At 51.1% G+C, this 23,336-nt stretch overlaps 1 protein-coding gene across 1 annotated transcript; it reads left to right on the top strand.

The window, feature by feature from the left end:
* The first annotated feature begins 9,397 nt into the window (after positions 1-9,397).
* tjp3 (tight junction protein 3) lies at positions 9,398-23,227 on the top strand. The gene is given in 31 exon segments (XM_047027524.1): positions 9,398-9,630; positions 11,919-11,975; positions 12,326-12,450; positions 12,878-12,980; positions 13,404-13,689; positions 13,837-13,940; positions 14,143-14,332; positions 14,440-14,515; positions 14,618-14,718; positions 14,853-14,940; positions 15,070-15,247; positions 15,249-15,292; positions 15,449-15,552; positions 15,889-15,973; positions 16,750-16,841; positions 16,992-17,091; positions 17,200-17,288; positions 17,413-17,473; positions 17,791-17,852; positions 17,942-18,005; positions 18,147-18,303; positions 18,478-18,586; positions 18,818-19,037; positions 19,290-19,489; positions 19,609-19,704; positions 19,838-19,917; positions 20,241-20,451; positions 21,038-21,138; positions 21,799-22,326; positions 22,495-22,538; positions 22,648-23,227. Coding segments are annotated over 31 exon segments (3,894 nt in total). The 5' UTR covers positions 9,398-9,603; the 3' UTR covers positions 22,760-23,227.
* The last annotated feature ends 109 nt before the right edge of the window (positions 23,228-23,336 follow it).

Here is a 23,336-nt window from a genome sequence, read left to right as displayed (position 1 = left end):
TGTCCCTCCCTCTCTCCCTCCCTCTCTCTCTGTCCCTCCCTCCTTCTCTCTCTCTCTCTCTCTCTCTCTCTCTCTCTCTCTCTCTCTCTCTCTCTCTCTCTCTCCCTCTGTCCCTCCCTCTCTCTCTCTCTCTGTCCCTCCCTCTCTCCCCTCTCTCTCTGTCCCTCCCTCCCTCTCTCTCTGTCCCTCTCTCTGTCCCTCCCTCTCTCTCTCTCTCTCTCTCTCTCTCTCTCTCTCTCTCTCTCTCTCTCTCTCTCTCCTCTCCTCTCTCTCTGTCTCTCTCTCTGTCTCTGTCTCTGTCTCTGTCTCTGTCTCTGTCTCTGTCTCTGTCTCTGTCTCTCTCTCTCTCTCTCTCTCTCTCTCTCTCTCTGTCTCTGTCTCTGTCTCTCTGTCTCTCTGTCTCTCTGTCTCTCTGTCTCTCTCTCTCTCTCTCTCTCCTCTCTCTCTCTCTCTCAGGCATCAAGATCCCAGAGAACTGTGTGGGCCGTGTGCGTGAGGAGCTCCTCCAGATGGATGAGGAGGTGAAGAGGAGGCGTCGGGAGAAGGACCAGCGGGCCCAGGAGCAGCGTCTGGAGAGGAGCGGCAGAGCAAGCTGGCCCTGCAGAACAAGCACCTGCTGGCCAAGCTGTTCAGCAGCGCGCACCACGCAGAACCAGACCCTGCAGAACCTCACCCTGCAGAACCACACCCTGCAGAACCACAACCTGGCCCAGAACCGCTCCCTGCAGAACCTGGCCCACAACCAAACGCTAAGGAAACTACAGAGGCTGAACCCTAACCAGTCCCTCCAGGACCTGACCCAGGCCGCAGAGCCTACGGAACCTCACCCAGAACCAGGCCCTGCAGAACCTGAGCCAGGCCCAGACCCAGCAGCTAGGCCTCCTCCCCTCTCAGCGCGCCCAGGCCGGCCACGCGTCCCAGGGGCAGCCTCCCCCAGACAATGGCTAGCCTCACCCTCCCACTTCTCCCACTTCTCCCAGCCCTTCCCCTCCCTGCCCCCGCTGAAGAGCCGCACCCTGCCCCCCCTGCACCCCAAGCCGGCCGCCCAGCCCAAGAGCCGGCTGGACGAGATCCTGGACCTGACGGTGGGCGGCTCTCCCTCTCCGGACAGCACCGAGGGAGGCCTGGGGCTGGGGCTCGGCTGGGGGGGGGCTACGGGGACGACTTTGGCCTGGACTCCTCTCATCGCCCGCAGCGCCCTGAGCGGCCAGGAGGCGGCGCTCTCTGCCGCGCACATGCACCAGCCCCCCGCCCCTGGTGAAGAGGCCCGAGGCCCCCAACCACACGCAGGACTTCATCGACATCCTCAACCTGTGCATGCCCTCCTCCCCCTACTCTCTGACCTCCCAGGCGGCCCAGCCCCACCCCCCCCTCCTCCTCCTCCTCCTCCAACACCACCGTGTCCCACGTGTCGGCCGGCCTCCTCTCCTCCTCCACCTCCATCCACTCCTCCTCGCTCTTCTCCCCCTCCTCCTCCTCCCTCTCCCCACCGCCGCCCCCCACCCGCCGGACTCTCAGCTCGCTGCCCAAACGGCCACTGTGGCTCGGACGTGTTGAACGTGCGCGAGGTCCCTGGACAGCATGCTGCGGACGGGCTCTGACAGCCGCCAGTCCTGTCATACAGTACCGCCTGCAGGACTGGGACCCCTGCCTAACTCCCCCCCCCCCCCCCCCCCTCCCCCCCTGTTAGCTGCTGTCTGTGAACGCACCCCCCTCCCCCCCCTCCCCCCCCCCTCAGGGCCTTTAGTCACATCACTGCCTCTCCTGAGTTCCCCCACCCCCCCCTCCTCCTCCACTAGCTGCCCCGCACCACGGGGGCTCGTTGCATCGGCTACATATTCTGTCCTGTATCGGAGAGACGAGTTCAAGGTCCAGCTGTAAGCCGTGGGATCTTTGTGTATGAGGAGAGAGAGGGGGGGGGGGGCGGGGGGTGGGGGGAGAGAAGTTTGACGAGATATTTCGAAACTCTTGTCTTCTTCTCTCGATAATGAAGGACCTGGAAGCATCATTGTTTGATTTTTTGAAAAGCCCACGTGAAAGGCTGCACACAGCAGAACTTTTTATTCACGCAAAACATTGTGGTTGGTGTTGTCCTTCTTGAAAACCGCTGGTGTCGAGTTCCTCTGATGTGAAATTCCAGCGCCCCTCTGCTGGCTGTGTTGGGTATGATGGGCGCCGATGCTGGATTGTGACTTTGATCAAACACTCACACACACACACATCACGCCCGTGTCTGCTGCGGAGCCCCCCCCGTAGCCCCTGCGTCTACTGGTAGTGAGCTATCTGGAACTGGAAATATCAACAAAGATCCCATTTTTGTACTGAGCAAAGAACCGCCTGGTCTCCCTCCAGCCTCCCCTCTCCCCCCCCCCCCCCCTCCTTGCCCCTGTGGACGGTCCTCTCTGCTTCAGCGTTATTGGAGAGGAGGGAGAGGACAGTGTGTGGTTGTAAACAGTGCCTTTTGGAAAACCTACTTAAAATGCAGTCTCTGGAATCCGTGTAGGCCTATGTATAGATTTGTATTCAAAGCATCGGTATCTTAATTTATTCTCATATTTGTATTTATCTTGAACTCCTCCCCCTCCTTTCCCTGTTGTTGTCTCTGGTTGTGGGTCCCCTGGAGTCCCCCACGATGCCAGTGCTGTGTGCGTGTGTGCTTCCTGTCTGGACAGCAGGACCGTGACCTCTGACCCCGCCCCCCCTCCCCCTGGCTAGACGATCCAGGGTCTTAGATAGCGTGAGGCTGTGGGAGGACGAACGTGTTGTTGTACTGGCTGTGAGGTTTTTAAATGGTGTCAAATTCAGACCCACTCTTTAGTGTAGAACTCCGCCTTCACATGTGACTCCTGCTTTGCTTTCTAGTTGAAGTTCTCAGGAAAGTCTAGATCGCTTTCCCCCTCCTCCTCCCCCCTCTGTTTTTGTATCTGACCAATATTGATATTATAAATGTTTGTTTTTAGTCCGTATATAATCGTATATTGGAGAACCTGTGAGATTTGGCTGTTTTTTTTTATGGATGCACTGTAATTGGTTTATTAAATAGTTTGGGTAGTCCATCCAATCAAAAGCAATAAAACAGAATCTACATTTTATGAACATCTAGAGTCTAAGTACTGTTTACGCTCTCAACAGGCAAATGTTTGAGATGATGTGTGCATGGTGGGAACAAATGAATTCCTTTTTGTTTCTGTTTGACCTGTAGTCTAGAAAGAAAAACATGTAAAAAACACAAAAACAGTGCTGAAAAACAGCTGAAATACTTTGTATAAAACATTGTGATGGGATAAAAGCAATGTGTTCCTGGATATTTTTGTCATTATTATGCAAATTATTATTGTTATTTATATTTAAGGGATATTTAGTTTTTAGTTTGTCATCCTGATTATACTTTTTAGTACAAGACACAAAAGTTTGGTCAGGGACGTTTATAGTTAAGGTTTTACTATAAAACAACAAATAAGTTTCATAAGTCTATAACCTGCCACCAAATAATATTGCACTGTTCTGTACCACTGTACAGAGTTGATGGTTTGGTCTCTTCTAATTTCTTCACACCCAGATCTGCTTGGCTACAGTAGAAATGCTTTCAGATTGCAGTGGCCAGGGCTTTAGTTAGCAGAATGTTACCAAAGTATTCCACAACCCTGAAGTTACAGTCTTGTGCATCTGACCCTAATGTCAATTCTCAGGAAGAACCCTTAAAGAAATGTGTTTGGTGTAGCGAGCTTTTAGAAACACAACCGTTATCCCCCTGACGACAGCGGTGAAACTAACCAATACACGTTTGAGTGCTGTTTTGTTGCTTGGCTGTATTTGTTTGTTCTTCTGAGACTTAATGTGATGAGTTTGTGTGGCATCGTCGTGGAAACGTCAGTGGTTTTGAGTGTCGTACATGCCTTCTTAGGGCAAAGTTTAAAGGTCGTCTCTGCAGGAAATATATTATGCCCCCCCCCCTCAACCCCCACCCCAACTAGTGCTGATCGGACATTTAACCTGGGTGAATGCTGACAGATTTGCACCAGAGCATTTTGTGACTGCTTCAGATGAACTCCACAGTGGAAATGCAGCACAAGTAGCCATCAAACCTCTATCTAGTAATTAGTGCACCTATCGGTGCAGGTAGTTTACTCTGGTGGCCCGAATGCTCCCAGCTCTACTGTATAGACCCCTGGAGAGGACTCCCCTCTGTCTGCCTCCATCTGGCCTTAGAGCCCTAGAATGGCCATCTCTCTGATGTCTCACTCTCCACATCTCTCTTTTCCCTTTCCACCTCTCTCTCTCCACCCCTCTCTCTCCACCTCTCCCTCTCTCTCTCTCCACCTCTCTCTCTTTCCAACTCTCTCTCCACTTCTCTCTCTCTTCACCTCTCTCTCTCTCCACCTCTCTCTCTCTCCAACTCTCTCTCCACTTCTCTCTCTCTTCACCTCTCTCTCTCTCCACCTCTCTCTCTCCACCTCTCTCTCTCTCTCTCCAACTCTCTCCACCTCTCTCTCTCTCCACCTCTCTCTCTCTCTCTCTCCAACTCTCTCTCTCCACTTCTCTCTCTCTTCACCTCTCTATCTCTCTCAGATTGTCCAGAATAGGTTTGGCACATTCCACTGAATCTGAACGGTCACACAGCCTCCCCCCGTCCCCCCTGTCCCCCTGTCCCCGTCCCCCCTGTCCCCTGTCCCCCTGTCCCCGTCCCCCCTGTCCCCGTCCCCCCTGTCCCCGTCCCCCCTGTCCCCCTGTCCCCGTCCCCCCTGTCCCCGTCCCCCCTGTCCCCGTCCCCCCTGTCCCCCTGTCCCCGTCCCCCCTGTCCCCGTCCCCCCTGTCCCCCTGTCCCCGTCCCCCCTGTCCCCGTCCCCCCTGTCCCCCCTGTCCCCGTCCCCCCTGTCCCCGTCCCCCCTGTCCCCGTCCCCCCTGTCCCCGTCCCCCTGTCCCCGTCCCCCCTGTCCCCCTGTCCCCGTCCCCCCTGTCCCCGTCCCCCCTGTCCCCCTGTCCCCGTCCCCCCTGTCCCCGTCCCCCCCGTCCCCCCTGTCCCCGTCCCCCCTGTCCCCGTCCCCCCTGTCCCCGTCCCCCCCTGTCCCCCTGTCCCCGTCCCCCCTGTCCCCGTCCCCCCTGTCCCCGTCCCCCCTGTCCCCCTGTCCCCGTCCCCCCCCTGTGAGGCAGCAGTGCTGCTGTGTGGAGAACAGCTCACATAGCAGGTGGTGGTGTCAGACTATGCAAAAATCCCCCGGGGAAGATTTCAAAATGTTCTTCTTTTTTTTCTTTTTTTTAAAGAAATCTGTCAACTGTCAAATAGTCATTTTTATATATATATATGTATATCCAGTTTCTTTGCTTTATTCTAGTTTTGCACTAAGAATGGCATAATCAAGTTACTGTTGTCTGTTTGTTTTGATTGAGAGTTCTAAGCTTGTGTTTCCGATCTTAACTATCGTCATCGTTCCTTCATCTTCTGCATATATATATTTCAGTTATCACATTCAAAATAATTTATTGCTAACAAAAACAACACAAAAAACATGCTACTGATTGTATGTATTTTTAAACAAAGGCTATTTTTTCTGTAAAGACTGTGTTGAGCACTTTTATTCTGGGTTGTGCTTTAGTTTTTCTATATATTTATAATTTAGATCGAAATGTATATATTGTAAAAAATTGTGCCTTTCGACTAATTCTTTAAAAAGGTTTTCTACTCATAACAAAAGGAAGGATTATACCGTAATGCAATCTTAACTTTGTAAACAAACAAACAAATAAATAAAAACTTGAAGATTGCCGAAACTATTACTGCTGCGTGCAAATTTATTTTCTCCCATGTTCCACATGCAGCACCTGGGTTGTTGGTAAGAGGGCCAAGGCCAAAGGTTGATGTGAGATTATGGGATGTTCATTTTATGGGGTTGTTCAGCTATAACCTGCTACAACTGTAAAAATCATTCTGATCAATTAAAAGGCTTTTATGATCCTGAAGATATTTCAGAAGGCTTTAATGCCACCACGTATAGGCCTACTTAATAGTAAGTACATTGTATTTATAAAGCACACTAAAAACACAGCAAGGCTGACCGAGGTGCCGAACAAAAGCACAAAAACAGCAATCAAAATACAAATTTAAAATGCAGAGTAAAAACAAAATCCAAAACAGTCAACAACAGCAAAACGGTCAACAACGGCTCAATACTGTGTTGGATTTCACCGGATATATCATTCAGAACAGGATGGGTTAAGAGTCTCATGGAGTGAGCGCGTTCGTCAGGTGTTTACATAGCACAGTGTAGTGAAAGCATTACAGTTTCAGAGAGCGACGGTGTCCTGCTTGACTTCCGGAATTAGACGCTCCCTGCGTAATGACGTTGTGAAACTCACCTGTACGCTCTGCCACAACACACCTATTTTCTTCGTATTTTGGACTGATTTTGTAGGTATTGTGTTAGTTGACCGTGTATGTAGCACCGATAACGGAAGTGTCACTTGAGCGGGGTGTTCTGATTTGTAGCCTACAACAAAGTTACAGCGGGTTGCAAAGACGTTTTAACAGGTAAGTTCTACGAAACTATTACTAAGACTACGAAAACTATTTTAAGACTTTTATTGTCTCTTTTTTTGTCTTTGAATGTGAGATTTTAACATGCAAGTGATGAGTAGACGTTTACTCTCAGCGCTTGAGAGAATCAATTTCCTAGGGTGTATTTATAAAAAAGTGGACAGCCTTTGTAACATGACAAGACAATTGAAACATGTCGACATGTTTTATGCGCTCATCCACACGAGATCTTGTCTGGGGATTATTTGTTATCGAATATTGATTTATTTTGGTGTTCCATTAGGAATATTAGGAATGGAAGGGATCGACTATCATTGCTAAAAGTGACTTACGGCTTGTCACGTGGGTAGACAAGACAAAACGGGCAGATCAAGACTGCTTTTAGTAGGTCACACAGTCAGCATTATGATAACTGAGTAAAAGGAGATACCAATCGTTTGTGTATGGCTTTACAAATATGATTACGTTTGCAAGTGGGACAATCAAATTAAAGATTCGACCATGGCAAGGAGGCAGGCAGTTGAATCCTCCTTTTCACATCCTCACTCTACTGGTTCCGCCACACCGCAGGTTTCTACCTGTCTTCACAACAGTTTCGACTCACCGCATTCCCAAAAGACTGCGTCTTCGCGTCTACTTACCTCCTCACCTGTAAACGGGTCACCTAACTTTCACTAAGGCCATGATCCTGGTGTTGGTAACATTGGCGGGACTTGAGTGTAAAAGTGTGTGTATTACAAATGTCTGCAGTCTTATAGAGTGTCGATATGCTGTTTTCTTGGTTGGTTTTAGGGTGGAACTGTTGAAGAGGTTGAAACGGGGGTCTTAAACTCAACTGGGTCTCAACTGTAAACTTGTTGGCTACATCCTGCATCGCCTAAGGGCCTAAAACACAAGCTACTGTGTCCACCAGTGGTGCGCTAAGAATGCTGTGTATTGGCATCAGTCTTCAAACTTGTTTATTTAAGTCAGTTCAAAATGACAAGGTGTTAAACTTGTTTTAGTGTTGCGCTGAAATTCTCTCTGTCGTGTGGGCCTCAGTTTATGACTGATCGTAAGCGTTAGCTTTGCATAACTCTCACACCTACTGCTAGGGCCAGCCCCTAAAGCAGCAGTAGTCTGTTGACATGGCATTAAGCTAAATAAATTACACATTGTTATTCTGTTTTAAGATGTTTATTCAAGACGGAACATGACACATTCTGTGCACCCGTGGCAGTTTGCAGCATTCACCTGAGTGTGAGTGATGGTTCACTTGACACAGGGTCACACCCTAACTAACCCACTGAAGCACCAGCTCTCAAGACGTTTGTGGATAACATCCCCTCCCTGTGCTCTCTGGCAAGTCTACTTCAGTCTGGGAGTCTGACCCCTCCCTCAGTATGACCTATTAATGATTCAGCAGTAGCCTGTCCAAAGGTCAGCTCCATTCAGCTCAACACTAACAGCGATCATATGAACTCCTGTTCCTATCCGGATCATCCAGACTTTTTCTCACAGTTCAAATTTCACAGTCGCGTTCGGCTGATCGAAAACACTGTAGACACACCTAACATGCTGCTATGCGTTTTTGTGTGACCGTACCATGCCTGTGTTCAGTGCCACGGATAAAGCAGGCCACAAAGTATCTTAGAAAGAGATACTATTCTATCTCTACTAGTGCTATTATCCATTTAGAACTTCCAGCCCTGTCTGAACCCTCTGACTAGGCCTTCTCAGGATGTCAACACACCCCATCAATTATTAACAGCCCAATGTTCTCATTCCACACCGTAACCATGGCGCCAGGCATAACTTACCCAGCTTGTAACCTGCGGCTCTGTGGGAAAAGCTGCCTGTCCGACGGCGCGGTCAGACTCACTGACCTGGGACAGCATGGGAATACTACAGCTTAGAGTTACGCCTCAGGACCAGTTGGAAGCACGGCTCGGACGGATGGATTAGACTCGAGTTTTAGTTCGTTGGGAACTGGGGTAGATCACTGGAGGGCCTGTCTGCTGTTTGAAGACTAGAGATGCTGTTATCAACGACCCTGCATTGCTGAGATCAAAAAAAGACATACAGTAGCACCTACTGCTTTGTGCTGAATACAGCCGTGCGTTTGTGGGCACGTGTGTGTGTGTAGGTGTGTACGTTTCAGCTTCCAGCTCATCATTAGGAGTGTAGCTCAGCAAAGCAAACTTTTTCATCATGAATATGACGCAACGAAACAAACTTATGAGGCATTTTGGGTCTGTGCCCCCCCCTCCCCCACCTGTGGTCAGGGTGAGTATCGCAGTGTGGGTGACACAAGATTCTTCAAGTTTGTGTCACTTGTCCTTAACATTCTAGGAGTGCCCGGGGCATGAAGTATCAATAACAAACGCTTGAACTGTGGCGAGTGATACTAATGTTGACGTGTGTGTGTGTGTGTGTGTTGATGAACCGTGCCTGGGATGTCGTTACTTTAGCCTGTGCCAGGCCGTTCCTTGACTCTGACTACCGAAATACTTTTAGAGCCCCTGCACTTCTGATCCTTGATTTTCTGCTGTGTTTTTCCTGCATGCACCATTTGTTTGTTGCTTTTGGATAAGAATGTCTGCTAAGCCAGTCAAATGTGACTGTACACTTCAGCGATCAGTGTTTATCTACCTGAACTCACAGAATTTGAGTTTCAAAGAGAAAAGAGTTTCAAATGTTTTAAGGTGTTTTGGCTTTTTCTACTCGGGGGGGAATGGGGGGATTCACACTGATGGGTTTAGCTCCACCTTAAATCCGTGGCAACAAAGGGGCAATAGAGAGGACTGTGGGAGGAGCCATCTATTGATCCAGGTGAGGTTTTTGCAAGGTGCTTTTTTTTCCTCCCTCAAACAAAGGCACCGTTAGCTTTTAATAACCTGGATCACCTTTCAGCCCCTCAGCCAAGCCGGGGTCGTCTTCACAGAGGTGGAATTGTTTGATGAGCTAAGGAAAACGACCAAAAAAACACAGGTTTTTTCGTGCGTTTGTGAGGATAACTCGGATTACGAGGTTTGTTTAGTAAGTGGAGGAGGCCACAGGTGTTTAGTCCTCTGCCAAGGCATCACTGGGGAATGGAAGTGAGGTTCAAGGAAGAAGTGGTGAGTAGATGAGAATTACACCTGCGGTTTGCATCTGGCGTGCACTGTGTGGACCTGAGGAGTTTCCCTTGTGAGGTTGAACAGAACAGAGTAGGAGGTCGATATCCTGTTGTGATCAATACGCCTATCTCTTAACTTTTTACTTGCTGCTTATCCGTCGGTATGGTTACTGAATCGCACACAAGGGGATTATTCAACAGGAGTTGGTAGGTTGGTATGAAAGAGCCGAATTTGGTTCATGGCGTCAAAGGGACTTGAAGGCTTATGCAAAGTCAGTATCACATCGTCATTGGCAAACCTGGTGCTGCCCATGGCGACTGGTATAGACGTTCCTACTTCAAACTGTTTACTTACTGCTACAGTGACTCAGTTTCCTTCTGTCATAAGTCATTCTTTGGATGTTGTGCAACATGAAACTCCCAGCATGGATGTTTTCACGATAACAATATCAACTTGGCACTGCCGAGTTTCACTCCAGAAGCCCTGGTAAGTGAGGCCTGAGTGACCTCAGAAAGCTCTTACGTGTGTTTTCTATTCTGCTGTTCTGATAGGCACAGGGCCGTTTCCAGGAACGGTGTTCCTGGATTCTGTCATGACATCATCCCCGCCATTTGCATGTTTTGTAAGGCAACGCATCTACTCTGCGGTTAGGGGGTTAGGGCAGAGGTGGTTTGAGGTGTAGTGCTGCATGTTAACGCGCGCGCGTGTGTGTGTGCGTGTACGTGAGACGTAACCAAGGCCTCATGCAAAATAGTCCTGTTGCAATTGTGTGATTATGTAACCCCACATACAGTATATCTTGGCATGTAGTCAGTCTAAATGTATTTTAGACAAGTAATGCGCTTGTTCTTGACAATGGGTACCTGTTGCTAATCCTGGGGAGAGTGGACGTTCCTAGCTAGAGTAAAGTGATGTTTGGTGATCCAGTGTTCAACCTCAACCCAGAACTCCTTCCTGTTGTCGACAATGCTGCTCAAGATCTGTCTGCATCTCAGAGTTGGAGGGTTACCTTAGCCTGACTTTTATTTATCTACAAATATGCATGACTGTGTAGTCTTATGTGCATTTGGTGAGTTTTTCACGTCGTGTTTAGTTAGGCTAATCATTACCATGGTCAAACAAGTGACTCCCTGCAGGACCGACATGTTAATGTGAAGTCTGACTGTGTTCACGTTGCAGATGTAATGATGTCGTTTGGTGTGGTGAACTGTGGGTTTTTCCGGAATGGAAATCACTAACTGACGGTTGTAAACCTAGTTTTATCACTCGTCAATATTGCAGTTCTCTGCTGCAGATTAGCTGGCTGGAGCCGTTTTGAACAAACGGCTTGGGTCCAACTAGATGGACTCGTTCATGGCCTGTTTGGTTTTTAAAATTAAATGGAATTTGGAATATGTCAGTGAGCTGAGAGAAGGTATGTGGGTTATGCAGGACGTATAAAACTCCAGATGCCTATGTTGCAGGCGTCTGACAGTTGGCGAGCATCCTCGGTCATGACCCATGGCTGTTTTCAGTTGGACGAGACATGCAAAGTTGGGCAGCTAGCTAGAAATGTACAATATAGATCAGACAGGCATCTCTATTGTGTTTTAAGCAGCGAGTGGTGTCTGTTCTGTACAGTACGTTGTTGTCCAGTCTCACAACATGTCATTGACTCCCCTGGAGCTAGAGGACAGAGTTGACAGGTAGGCGCTCGCTACCCACAACACACCTCTTCCGTCTGTGTCAAGCTCAGGGAATCCGCATTTCTCTGTGTGTTCCATTTCTACGCGCGCTTCCTCGTTCGGCCATTTCCTCTTGGTGTCATGTGACAAGGGTGGTGCCAGGGTGCTAGGCTGCCAGCTGGCCCCTCCCCCATACCTGTCAGACAGGAACGGGACAGGTGAGAACATGCTGGGGCTTAGCCACACTCCCAGACGCTCTACTCTCCTCCGCGCACACTCTCACCAGGAGCTGGGGAACGCCTGGCCCTACAGGCCCTGTGACGTGGTGCCCTGTGACGTGGTGCCCTGTGACGTGGTGCCCTGTGACGTGGTGCCCTGTGACGTGGTGCCCTGTGACGTGGTGCCCTGTGACGTGGTGCCCTGTGACGTGGTGCCCTGTGACGTGGTGCCCTGTGACGTGGTGCCCTGTGACGTGGTTCTGCTGTGATGGTGGTGTTAGTTGTTGCTGTGTATTTTTTTGAACTGAAGCCGTGGTGATGTTGCTGATGAAGTAAGGAGCAGGCGACGTCTGTAGCTGTTGTTGTGTTCTAATGGCTGTCCTCTCTCCCCCCTTCTCCTCCTCAGAAACTAGAGATGGAGGAGTTAACGATATGGGAGCAACACACGATAACGCTGAACAGAGTAAGTACAGTTCTTCTAATCAGACCACTTTCGATAGTGTGGTTTCCGTCCTGTGACGGCACAGGGCATCGATGGTGTGGAGCAGCAGTCTTAGTCAGAGCTGCCTGGTCCAGGAATTCAGCCAGCCGACACACCCTGCTGTTTTCTGTAAGAGGAGGTCAGGTGACACAGTTCAGTCCTAAAGGAATGTGTGCACCCTCTCCCTCTTATCTCTTCTATCTCTCTCTCTCTCTCTCTCTCTCTCTCTTCATGTTACTCTCTTGCTCCCTTTGTTATTTCTCTCTCCATTTTCATTTAATTTGAACCATCTCTTCCCCCTTCCCTCCCCCCCTCTCTCCTCCTGATGTTAGGACTCCAAGTTTGGTTTTGGCTTTGCCATCTCAGGGGGTCGAGACAAGCCGAACCCAGACACGGGGGATACGGCGGTGGTGGTGTCGGATGTGCTTCCTAACGGCCCGGCCATGGGCCGCCTGTTGTGAGTCTCCCACACACAGACACCCACAGACACGCACACACAGACACGCACACACAGACACGCACACACAGACAGGCACACACAGACACGCACACACAGACACGCACTCACTGACACACACACACAGACACGCACACACAGACACGCACAGGCACAGACTGACACGCACACACTGACACGCACACACTGACACGCACACACAGACACGCACAGACACACACTGACACGCACACACTGACACGCACACACTGACACGCACACACTGACACGCACGCACACACTGACACGCACACACACAGACACACCTTCACATCTTCATACACAAACAGACTCAAGGATTTGGACACGTGTGTGTTTGCTCGATGGTTCTCACTTTCATCTTTGTCTCCTCCCCCCCCCCCCCCCCCCCCCCCCTCTGCTCTTTCAGCACCAAGGACCAGATCGTCATGGTGAACGGGATCACCATGGATAACGTCAACTCCACCTTCACCATCCAGAACCTCAAGTCCTCTGGCAAGACAGCCAACGTGGTGAGCACCTCGCACATTCATCTCCATGGCGACAGGAGACGCGGCGAATCGTTATCTCGTAATAACTGGATCGGTGGAATCAACATCATATACCTTGTATCCAGGCAGTGAATGGGAACATTATTATTTGTCCCTCTCTCTCTCTCTCTCTCTCTCTCTCTCTCTCTCTCTCTCTGTCTGTCTCTCTGTTTCTCTTTGTCTGTTTCTCTCTCTCTCTGTCTCTCTGTCTCTCTGTCTCTCTCTCTGTCTCTCTCTCTCTCTCTCTCTCTCTCTCTCTCTCTCTCTCTCTCTGTCTCTCTGTTTCTCTCTCTCTGTCTCTCTGTCTCTCTGTTTCTCTCTCTCTGTCTCTCTCTGTCTCTCTCTGTCTCTCTGTCTCTCTCTCTGTTTCTCTCTATCTCTCTGTCTCTCTCCATCTCTCTCCAGACAATTAAGCGTCCCAGGAAGATCCAGATCCCGGCCACCAACAGACCGACCCGGGCCGTGTCCCACTCCAACCTCCTGGACCAGGACCCTCCCCGCAGGGCCCGCCGCTACTCCGACGGCAGCGACCAAGCCCACAACGCCGACCGTTACCGCGTCAACGCCCGCAGTTCCACCCCCGACCGCAACGGCCACGCCCTGGTGTCGTCCGGGTACAAGAGGCTGCCAAACCAGGACGCCCCGGATAAGCCAATCAAAACCACCCTACTGAAGAAGAAACTGACTGATGGTAGGCTGATGAGAGCCTGGGGGGGCGGGGCCTGATGACGCAACCATAACCGGGGGGGGGTTCATGTTATGATGTCATTAATGTCACACTGAAAGCAGTCCTTTTAAGGCTCAGTAAATCTCTGACCTGGCGTTGCTGCGGTTACAGAGTACGGCTTGAAGCTGGGCAGTCAGATCTTCATCAAACACATGACGGAGACCGGCCTGGCGGCGAAGGAGGGCACTCTCCAGGAGGGAGACCTCATCCTCAAGGTGAGACCAGCCGCTCCTCCAGAACACTCTCTCCTCTGGGGTGTCACTTTTGTTTTAGCCTCCGTCCAGACGCCACGAGGGGAGGTTAATACTCCTGAATGGATTTAATATCAGTTGTGAACTCTGACCCACCCTTTTCAAACGTGAACACGGTGTGGACAATAAAGCTTTCCTCTGTTTTGAATGGCCCCTCGTGGTGCAGATCAACGGGATGACGACAGAGAACCTGTCTCTGCTGGAGACCAAGCACCTGGTGGAGAAGTCCAGAGGGAAGCTCACCATGACGGTCCTCCGAGACGACCGCAAGTTCCTGGTCAGCATCCCCGAAGTGGTGGACAGCGCCCCCAACAGCGAGGAGGACCGACAAGCAGACGACAGCTCCGAACTGGAGGGTGAGAGAGAGAGAGTGTGAGAGAGAGATGGAGGGAAGGTTGTGAATGTAAAAGTAGAAATATGAAATTATCCAGCTGATTTATCATTTATACCCCCCCCCCCCCAGACATTTCTGATCTGGACACTGACCTGCCCCCTCCCAGAGTGTCCCGCGCTGCCACCAGAGAGAGACGCACGCGCAGGTGACCTTTCACCTCTCATCTATGAGGCCATCCTTTCGTATCATGACTAGACCTACCACAGTGACACAAGGCAAACTCTCTCTTTCTCTGTCTCTCTCGTAGAACCCGGGCGGAACCTCCTGCTTCGGCGAAGTCCCGGGACTCGTCCCCGGTCCGCTCCACTCTGACCCGGCCTGTCGCTAAGGCCTTCCCGCCCCGCAGAGGTCAGAACCACAGGAACCCTCCCAGCAAAGTGTCACATCCCTCATGGAGACATGTCCAGCGCCGCCCAGCATGGGCCAGCCTGGCAGCTGACCTCTGACCTCACGTAAACCCTGTGTTGTCGTTCCTCCTCCAGCCCCGTCCGAGTCGGACTCTGACCGCAGCGCCTCCCCTCCCCCGTCCAGGACGCACCGAGACGGGCCCGACAGCAGGAACAAGTACAGGTGGGAGAACACACACACCTGGGGATCTTCAACAACCCCTCCAGTGCAGCCCAAACAGGATGTTCTGTTGGTTATTAGGAACTTGAAAGCAGTTTGATGTTTGACACGTAGTGGTGTGTGTGTGTGCAGGACCCTCTCAGGACTCTCCACCCTCCCCAACCCCCGATCGGCGCCCGTCCCCCAGAGCTGGAACGCCCCTCGGGCTCCGTCCACCGTCTCCATGGCTTCCCAGGGCACGCGCACCTCCTCGCGGCCCAAGAAGGTGGTGTCCGAGTCGGACTCTGACCGCAGCGCGTCCCCCCCCCGCCCCCCGCAAGGAGAGCTCCCGCTCCAACGATTACTCCCGATACAAGTATGTGCACCAGGCAGGGAGGAGGTGACCAGATTCTCCACCCTGTCGCACCTCCCATCCTCTTCTCATCCATTCGCTCGACGCTTCCATCCCGTTCTTACCTCCCTCATACCTCTCTCTTTCTCCCCCTCCCCCCCCCCCCCCCTCGCCCTCCAGAGTTCTCCCTGACCTGCCTCCCCCCGGGGGAAGGGCCTCCCCCATCATGGTCCGCCAGGAGCCCCCCCGCAGGGTGTCCTCCCCCGTCAGAGTACCACCTCCAGGTCAGCCTCCTCCAACGCCCTGACACACCTGTAACACCAGCATACCCCACCTACAGCCCCTTCCCCACACCTGCAACACCAGTATACCCCACCTACAGCCCCCCTGACACACCTGCAACACCAGCATACCCCACCTACAGCCCCCTGACACACCTGCAACACCAGTATACCCCACCTACAGCCCCCTGACACACCTGCAACACCAGTATACCCCACCTAGACACTCTTATCCAGTTGAACACCATGTACTATGAACACCAACACACAACTCTCTCTTCCTTTCTCTCTTCACCTCTCTCCCTCCTTCCCATCCTTTTTTTCTCCTCTGGGTTCCAGACTCCGAGTCGGAGTCAGATGGTAGCTCCGGGCCGCCCCGGAGACAGGGCACCCCCCACAGCCAGGACTCCAGGGACAGATACAGGTACAGATGAGGCCCACCCCTACACCTACCATCCTAGTACCCCCCCCCTCCCCCCTCCCCGAGCCCCAAGCAGAGTTCCAGGACTGGGGCACTGAACGGCCACTGCCTCCCTTCGTTGACCTTATTGTCCACTTTGTGTTTGTGAATGGTTTTGATTTTGGACGTTTTAAACAGTTGTTTTTGTTTTGTTTCTTGGGGCGTGCTGATTAGCTACATTTGTGTGTCGTGTTTCTGTTCCTTTGTGTACCCATAATGCATGTTGTATTCCTGTTACTTTTGTGGTCTTGTTAATAAATAAAAGCAATTGATTCAGAGAATCTCCCTCTATTGAATATGTGGCTTACGTTGGTCCACTTATGGTGGCTGAAATGTCCAAGGTCAGAAGGAGGAATCTGGGTCAGAGATCTCAGAAACATCCTACAAATCACCCATGACATGATCACATAAATATTGTGGCAGTTTATTCCTTTTATTAGATTACATCAAATTCATGTCTAGCTGGACCAAACGGCATGTAGCTTGTGCAGCACAACCAGAGAATTAATGGATGCTTAATGTGGAACCCCGCAACCTTGTTGATTAACTGTAATCAGTCTTTTGGTTCTGTTGCGATGAGAGAGAAAGAGAGAGGGAGAAAGCTGGCCCTGAGAAACTGAGGTGAATATTTCAGTCTCTTGTCCTCTCAAGATAATCACATTGGCCAGCGGTCCCCCTCTCCACGCGTAACTGTTGTGCTATCTTCCTCCTCCCTCACTCCCGTCCTCCCTCTCTTCCAGAGTCCTCCCAGACCTATCCCAGCAGCCCCAGGTGGAGCCTCCACGTTGGAGGGCACCCAGCGTGTCCAACAGCATCCCGCCACAGGCCAAAGGTGTGTTGTCTACTTGTGTGTGCGCGTGTGTACTTTGTGTGTGTGTGTGTTTAGCCCTAGGGTTTTTGTCTTTTCATTGTAGCGAGTCAAGGACCGCCACACCAGAATGTTTTGACGGCATGTGATTGTTGACTGTGTGTGTCTCTACAGCACGCTCGGAGTCAGAGTCGGAGGCGAGCTATGCTTCCGTGCCTCGTAGGGCGTCCACAGACAGCGCTGGCTCTGATGGCTCACGCAACAACAAACACAGGTAAGAAGGGGTGACAAACATAATTTCAGCAACAACAAAAAAGTTATCTTCCATTTAGTCACTTAATAAGAGATCAAATGACAAACTGTTTCCAATGGTCTCACACAGAGTCCTCCCAGAGATGAAGTCCTCGTCTGTAGCAGTGAAACATGAGCCTTCTCGTCGAGGCCTGACCCCCACGAGACCCCCCCCTGAAGGTCAGTATGACCCCCTCCGTGACCCCTTGTTCCCCCCAGCCCCCCTTTCCCTTAGTCCTGGGCTGCCAGGGTGATGATGTCACACTAATAGGTCAATGCTGACACATTTCTGTGTTGTCATCAGATTCTTCCGACTCTGAGCGCGCCCCCTCGCCTCTTGGAAGATCTGGTAGCAGCAACCGCAGGTAAACCACACACACACCTCAAATAGACCATCTGTTTAGGAAGTCGGTTGGCTGAGCGGTGAGGGAGTCGGGCTAGTAATCAGAAGGTTGCCGGATCGATTCCCCGCCGTGCCAAATGACGTTGTGTCCTTGGGCAAGGCACTTCACCCTACTTGCCTCGGGGGGGAATGTCCCTGTACTTACTGTAAGTCGCTCTGGATAAGAGCGTCTGCTAAATGTAAATGTAAATCAGTTAGCAGCCATTGGCAACACTGTTGTACACAGACCTTCAGAACCAAGTCTTGTAAAACTCCCTGTCCTCTCTCTTGTTTGAACAGTTTTCCACGAGCCAAAGGTATGGTTTTTGGAGTATCCGTGAAGAGCAACCCTCCACCCTACTGTAAGCCTTTTCTCTGCTCAAGCTGAGCTTCACAACCTAAAAACAAACTCCAGCACCGGGAAAAGATAAACGTCCTTCTTCTCTTTCAGCTCAGACAGAAGAGGAGCCTCTTTACTCCCTGCCCCCTGACTCCTACCCCACGCCCAACCTGGGGTAAGCATTCCCTCACTCTAACACACGGGACCAGCAGAGATCATCCGAAACGCTTCGTATCTTACCTCACCACCACCACCACGAATGAAGCCAGTCGGGCTCTGTTGGTGCATGCTCATCACCGCCCACCTCCCTCCCCAGGTACAGCTCTGACCTCAACACCGTCTCCTTCGTGAAGGAGGGCAGCGTGGGCCTCAGGCTGGTGGGGGGCAACGACGTAGGCATCTTTGTGGGGGGGGTCCAGCCCAACAGCCCCGCCCAGGAGCAGGGCATGAAGGAGGGGGATCAGATCATGCAGGTAAACTCTCAGTTTGTGGCTGTAAACTCCTTGTTAGGGTACTGATATCCTGTAACACTTTCAGGTGATTTCTATGTCAAAGTAGAAGTGAGTTGTTTTTTTGGGACGTCCCGAGTATTTGTAGATGGAGTAATCTTGGAGTGTGTGTTTATACGCTCTGTGTCCTGTGTGTAGGTGAACGGGGTGGACTTCAGTCATTTCACCAGAGAGGAGGCGGCCATGTTCCTGCTCAACGCCAAGCGAGGAGAGCGCGTGGACATCCGCACTCAGAACAAGATGGACCGTAAGCTGCTCTAAAACCCATAGCAACGCCGTGACACTGTACGGCGTCATGGCAATGCCGTGACACTGTACGGCGTCATGGCAACGGCGTGACACTGCACGGCGTCATGGCAACGGCGTGACACTGCACGGCGTCATGGCAACGCCGTGACACTCTACGGCGTCATGGCAACGCCATGACCAGCAGCACCATTGAAACTAAGGGAGTTCCTGCTCTGTTGTCCTTTTTCAGTCTACAAGAAGATCCTCAAGTCCAACCTGGGGGACTCCTTCTACATCCGGACCCACTACGACTACGAGCCAGAGGACGCCCGAAGCCTGAACTTCACCCGTGGAGAGGTCTTCAGAGTGGTGGACACCATGCACAGGGGCAAGCTGGGGAAATGGCTGGCCATCCGCATGGGCAACGATCTGCATGAACTGGACAAGGGCACCATCCCCAACCAGGGCAGGTCAGAAACCCCCATATCATCCCTCTGCTCCCTGCCTGTCGCTCTGTCTCTCTCTGTGTCTCTCTCTCTCTCTGTCTGTCTCTCTCTGTCTATGTGTCTCTCTCTCTCTCTGTCTGTCTCTCTCTGTCTATGTGTCTCTCTCTCTCTCTGTCTGTCTCTCTCTGTCTATGTGTCTCTCTCTCTCTCTGTCTGTCTCTCTCTGTCTCCATACTTGCAGCTCTAACCTGGTGTTTCCCTCCTGGGCTCTGTCAGGGCGGAGACTCTGGCCAGTCTGGAGCAGGCTAACCGTGCCAGCGGCACTGAGAAGCAGGTGTCTGGACCCAGGGCGGAGTTCTGGAAGCTACGGGGGCTCAGAGGGGGTAAAAAGAACGTCCGCCGGACTCGAGACGACCTCCTCCAGCTGACCATCCAGGGGAAGTTCCCAGCCTACGAGAGGGTGCTCCTCAGAGAAGGTCCAAGAACGTTTGATTTGTATTCGTTTTTTTCTCCCCCAAACCATTCCATTTATATAAAAAAAAACAGATTTCATAAACAAAAAGCCAGTTTGTAACAGCTTCAAATCTATTTACAGCCAATTTCAAACGGCCCATTGTCATCCTGGGTCCTTTGAACGACTTTGCCATGGAGAAGCTGGCGAGCGACATGCCTGATAACTTTGAGGTGGCAGGTATGTCATTTCCTGTCGTACATGGTGTCCTCCTGACAGAGAAGGTATTTGCATTTTTAGATCTTAGTGAAACTAAAAGCTGCCTCTCTCTCTCGGCCTCTCTCTCTCTCGCTGTCCTCGCTCGTCCTGACAGACATGGTCCCTCGAGGTGGAGGAGGAGATGGAGGCTCCACTGTCATCAAACTGGACACCGTCAGAAGGATCGCAGAGAAGGTGAACAAAACTGATAAGTGTTTAGGAATAGTTTTGTTTTTTGGGGCGTGTGACATGGTGGTTAGTTTGGGTTCAGCGAGTGTGTTGGGTTTATGTGTATTTAGAAAAAAGAAAAAATCCAGACATGTTTGGTCAGTATGATTCATTATTTGTTTAGTTTTGTTCTCATTGGCTGGATCAAAAGGAAAGGTCAGACGTTAAGTTTGAGTGACAACTATAAAGGGAACTAAGTCAGTCTTTTGATTCGTCATGTCTCAACTCCCAAAGCAACTTCCTCTTTCTTGACCAACTGTCATCCGTCTGTCATCTTTTCTCTCCCTCAGAACAAACACCCCCTGCTGGACATCACGCCCACTGCAGTGGAGAGGCTGAACTACATCCAGTACCACCCCATGGTGGTCTTCCTGGACCCCCACAACCGCAAGGACGTCAAGGCAATGAGGCAGAAGCTCTGCCCCAAGTCCAACAAGAGCTCCAGGCGCCTGTACGCCCAGGCTCTGAAGATGAGGAAGGACTGCAGCCATCTTTTCGCAGGTAGGAGAAACACCTTCACACAAAGCGTGGCCTGACTCTGCTCTCATCAGGGACATGTCCAGGGTCGGCCCAAGCCTTTATGGGGCCCTAAGCAGAATTGATTTGGGGGCCCCTCTGAGTTACTTTTTATAAAAATACTAATAAATTACATTAAACTGTAATTTAATGTGCTGTTGGGGGCCCTCTGGTGGCCACGGGGGCCCTAAGCAGCCGCTCAGTTCGCTTATGCCTTGGGCCGGACCTGGACATGTCACTTCTTCAGAGGAGGAGGAGAGACTTTAGAGCTGTAAACAACTTTTTTATCACTCCGTATTTTGCCGCTGTGTGTGTTTGGTTTCCAGTCATATCCCTCTCAAAAGTAACCTTTTATTGATTTTTATTGTATCTATTTTATTTCACCTTTATTTAGCCAGGTAAGCTTTTTGAGAACAAGTTCTCATTTGCAACTGCGACCTGGCCAAGATACAGCATAGCAATTCAACACATATAACACAGAGTTACACATGGAATAAGCAAACATAATAGTTACAATATAACAATATTATCGATTTGTTCTTCTCATGGTGGTCATGTGTCGTCCCTCCAGCCCGTATCGACCTCCAGCCCAGCTCCAACGTGTGGTACGATGCTCTGATGGACAAGATCCGCCATCAGCAGGCCAAGCCTGTCTGGGTGTCAGAGGTCACGGTAAGAGTCAGTCCCACCCTCCCAGCCCTGGCTCCGCCCTCTCAGCCCTGGCTCCGCCCTCTCAGCCCTGGCTCCGCCCTTCCAGCCCTGGCTCCGCCCTCCCAGCCCTGGCTCCGCCCTCCCAGCCCTGGCTCCGCCCTCCCAGCCCTGGGTCTGACTTGCTTCACTATAGTCTCCCTAGAAAGGATATTATTATTTTTTTACATTTAGTCATTTTTTGCAGACGCTCTTATGCAAAGCACTTATAGTTCGATTCCCGGCCGTACCCAAATGACATTCTCCCCGATTTTTTTATTGCCTTGCCCAAGGACACAACGTTATTTGGCACGTCCCAGAACTGAACCGGCAACCTTCTGATTACTAGCCTGATTCCCTAACCGCTCAGCCACCTGACTCACAACGTAATACAGAGATACGGGTTTTCAGACATTCATCTGAACGTCCTGATCTACGGATGGTGAAGTGCAAGCTGTCAGTTTTGAACTGTGTGCATAACACGGCATGCAAAATGAGTGGTTGTGGGTGTGGTGTTTGGAAACGGCATTTATTTATTCCACCTCCCACAATCTACACAAACAATTGACCTCATGCGAGCGCTTGTAGTCGAGGACGCGTGGTCGCTTAACTGCAAGCTAAAGACGGTTCCTGTTTGTGTCGCAGCTGGAGGCCGGCGGTGATGGTGACGATCTGGAGGGGCTGGACCACACCCAGTCTGACTACCTGAGTGCAGCCAGCGACCTGGAGGACACCGATGGAGAAGCCTTCACGGACGGTGAGGCCTTCACGGACAACGAGGACCTGGAGGAGCACTACGCCAGCCCCGAGAAGCCCCGCGCGTCCAGGTCGGCGGGCGCGGCGCTGGCCCGCTCCTCGGAACCCGCGTCCGGGCACCGCAGCCCCGACGAGGAGCGCAAAAGGGAGATCCCTCCCCTCATGGAAGTCCCGGAGCCCAGGTCGCACCACTACGAGCAGGACAGCCCCCCTCCAGATGACGCGGATGAGGCGTACCCACCCTCCCATCGCAGCTTCTCCGACTCGGACTTCAGCGCCATGGACCCGCCCCCGTCTGAAGGGCCGCCGGATTTCCGGGCCCCAGACCCCTCGGCCCTGAGCTCTGTCCCGGAGCTTCCTCGAGCCGAGAGCCCCACAACCGTCACCCTGTCGGCCATCGAGGATAAACTACAGCAGGTACTGCAGAGACAGGACAGGGGCTGAACGGGCTGAACGCACTTTTCTAAGGGATGTTTACCTGTTTAAAATCTGTCATTTTTCTATTTTTAAGGTGTGTTTTGAGTTGTTTTGAAACGGTGGATTTGTATTGTATCACACTGTTGTCATAGTCTCCTCCTCTTTCAGGCCCGCCTTGCTGAACCACAAGAGAGGAAATCTCCATTAATTGTGTAAGTACATCAGCCATGCTGGCATCTACAGTGTAAGGTGCTGAAGTTGACTAGCGTGACCAGTAAGCGTGATCAGAGAAATCAACACAATCCTCCTGTCCTCTGATAGGCTCGCCCACCACCAGGCCGTCCAATACCGGCGCACACAGATCCAAGGAAGCGACAGCTCCGACAACGATGAGGCGGACGATATCGAATGGGGTCCTGCCACGGAACTCTGAACGCTGGACTCCGGAACCAGAACTTGATCTAGTTTTCCATTGAGTAATCTGGATGGTTCACCTGAAAGCTCTCCCCTTCTTCTCCTCTCTTTTTCGGAGACTCCTTGAGATTTGTTGGTTCAGACTGATCCCTCAGCTGCCTGGAAGATTCCCACCGATTTCGATTTTAAATTAAGGTGATGCCTCTCCTGGGTTTTTTAAGGGTTTAGTATTTATACAGATTGTCGTAAAGCAAATATTTTATATTTTCTCATGTCTTTTTAATAAACAGTTTTCTGCGGTTTTACTTACACAATGCCGCTACTTTTAACCTTCTTGACAGCCTCTGAACTTTAGGTTTAAGGGGAAAATGAAATGAAAGTTTGTGAGAGAGTGGCTGCGTCCAGGCCTGCAGGTCAATGTGGCTCTACTGAAACATCATCAGTTTGTATAGATATGACTGGCTTCAATAAAGAATTGAGTTACAGACTTGCAGTTGTCAGTCATCCTTAATACATTTTCCACCCACAATTCCTTCCTTACTTTCAATCACTTGAATATAAATTTGACAGTGTCTGGATTATACATTAAGAAATGC

Source organism: Hypomesus transpacificus, chromosome 10, assembly GCF_021917145.1.
Source record: "Hypomesus transpacificus isolate Combined female chromosome 10, fHypTra1, whole genome shotgun sequence".
NCBI lineage: Eukaryota > Metazoa > Chordata > Actinopteri > Osmeriformes > Osmeridae > Hypomesus > Hypomesus transpacificus.
This window is presented reverse-complemented; position numbering and strand designations above follow the sequence as displayed.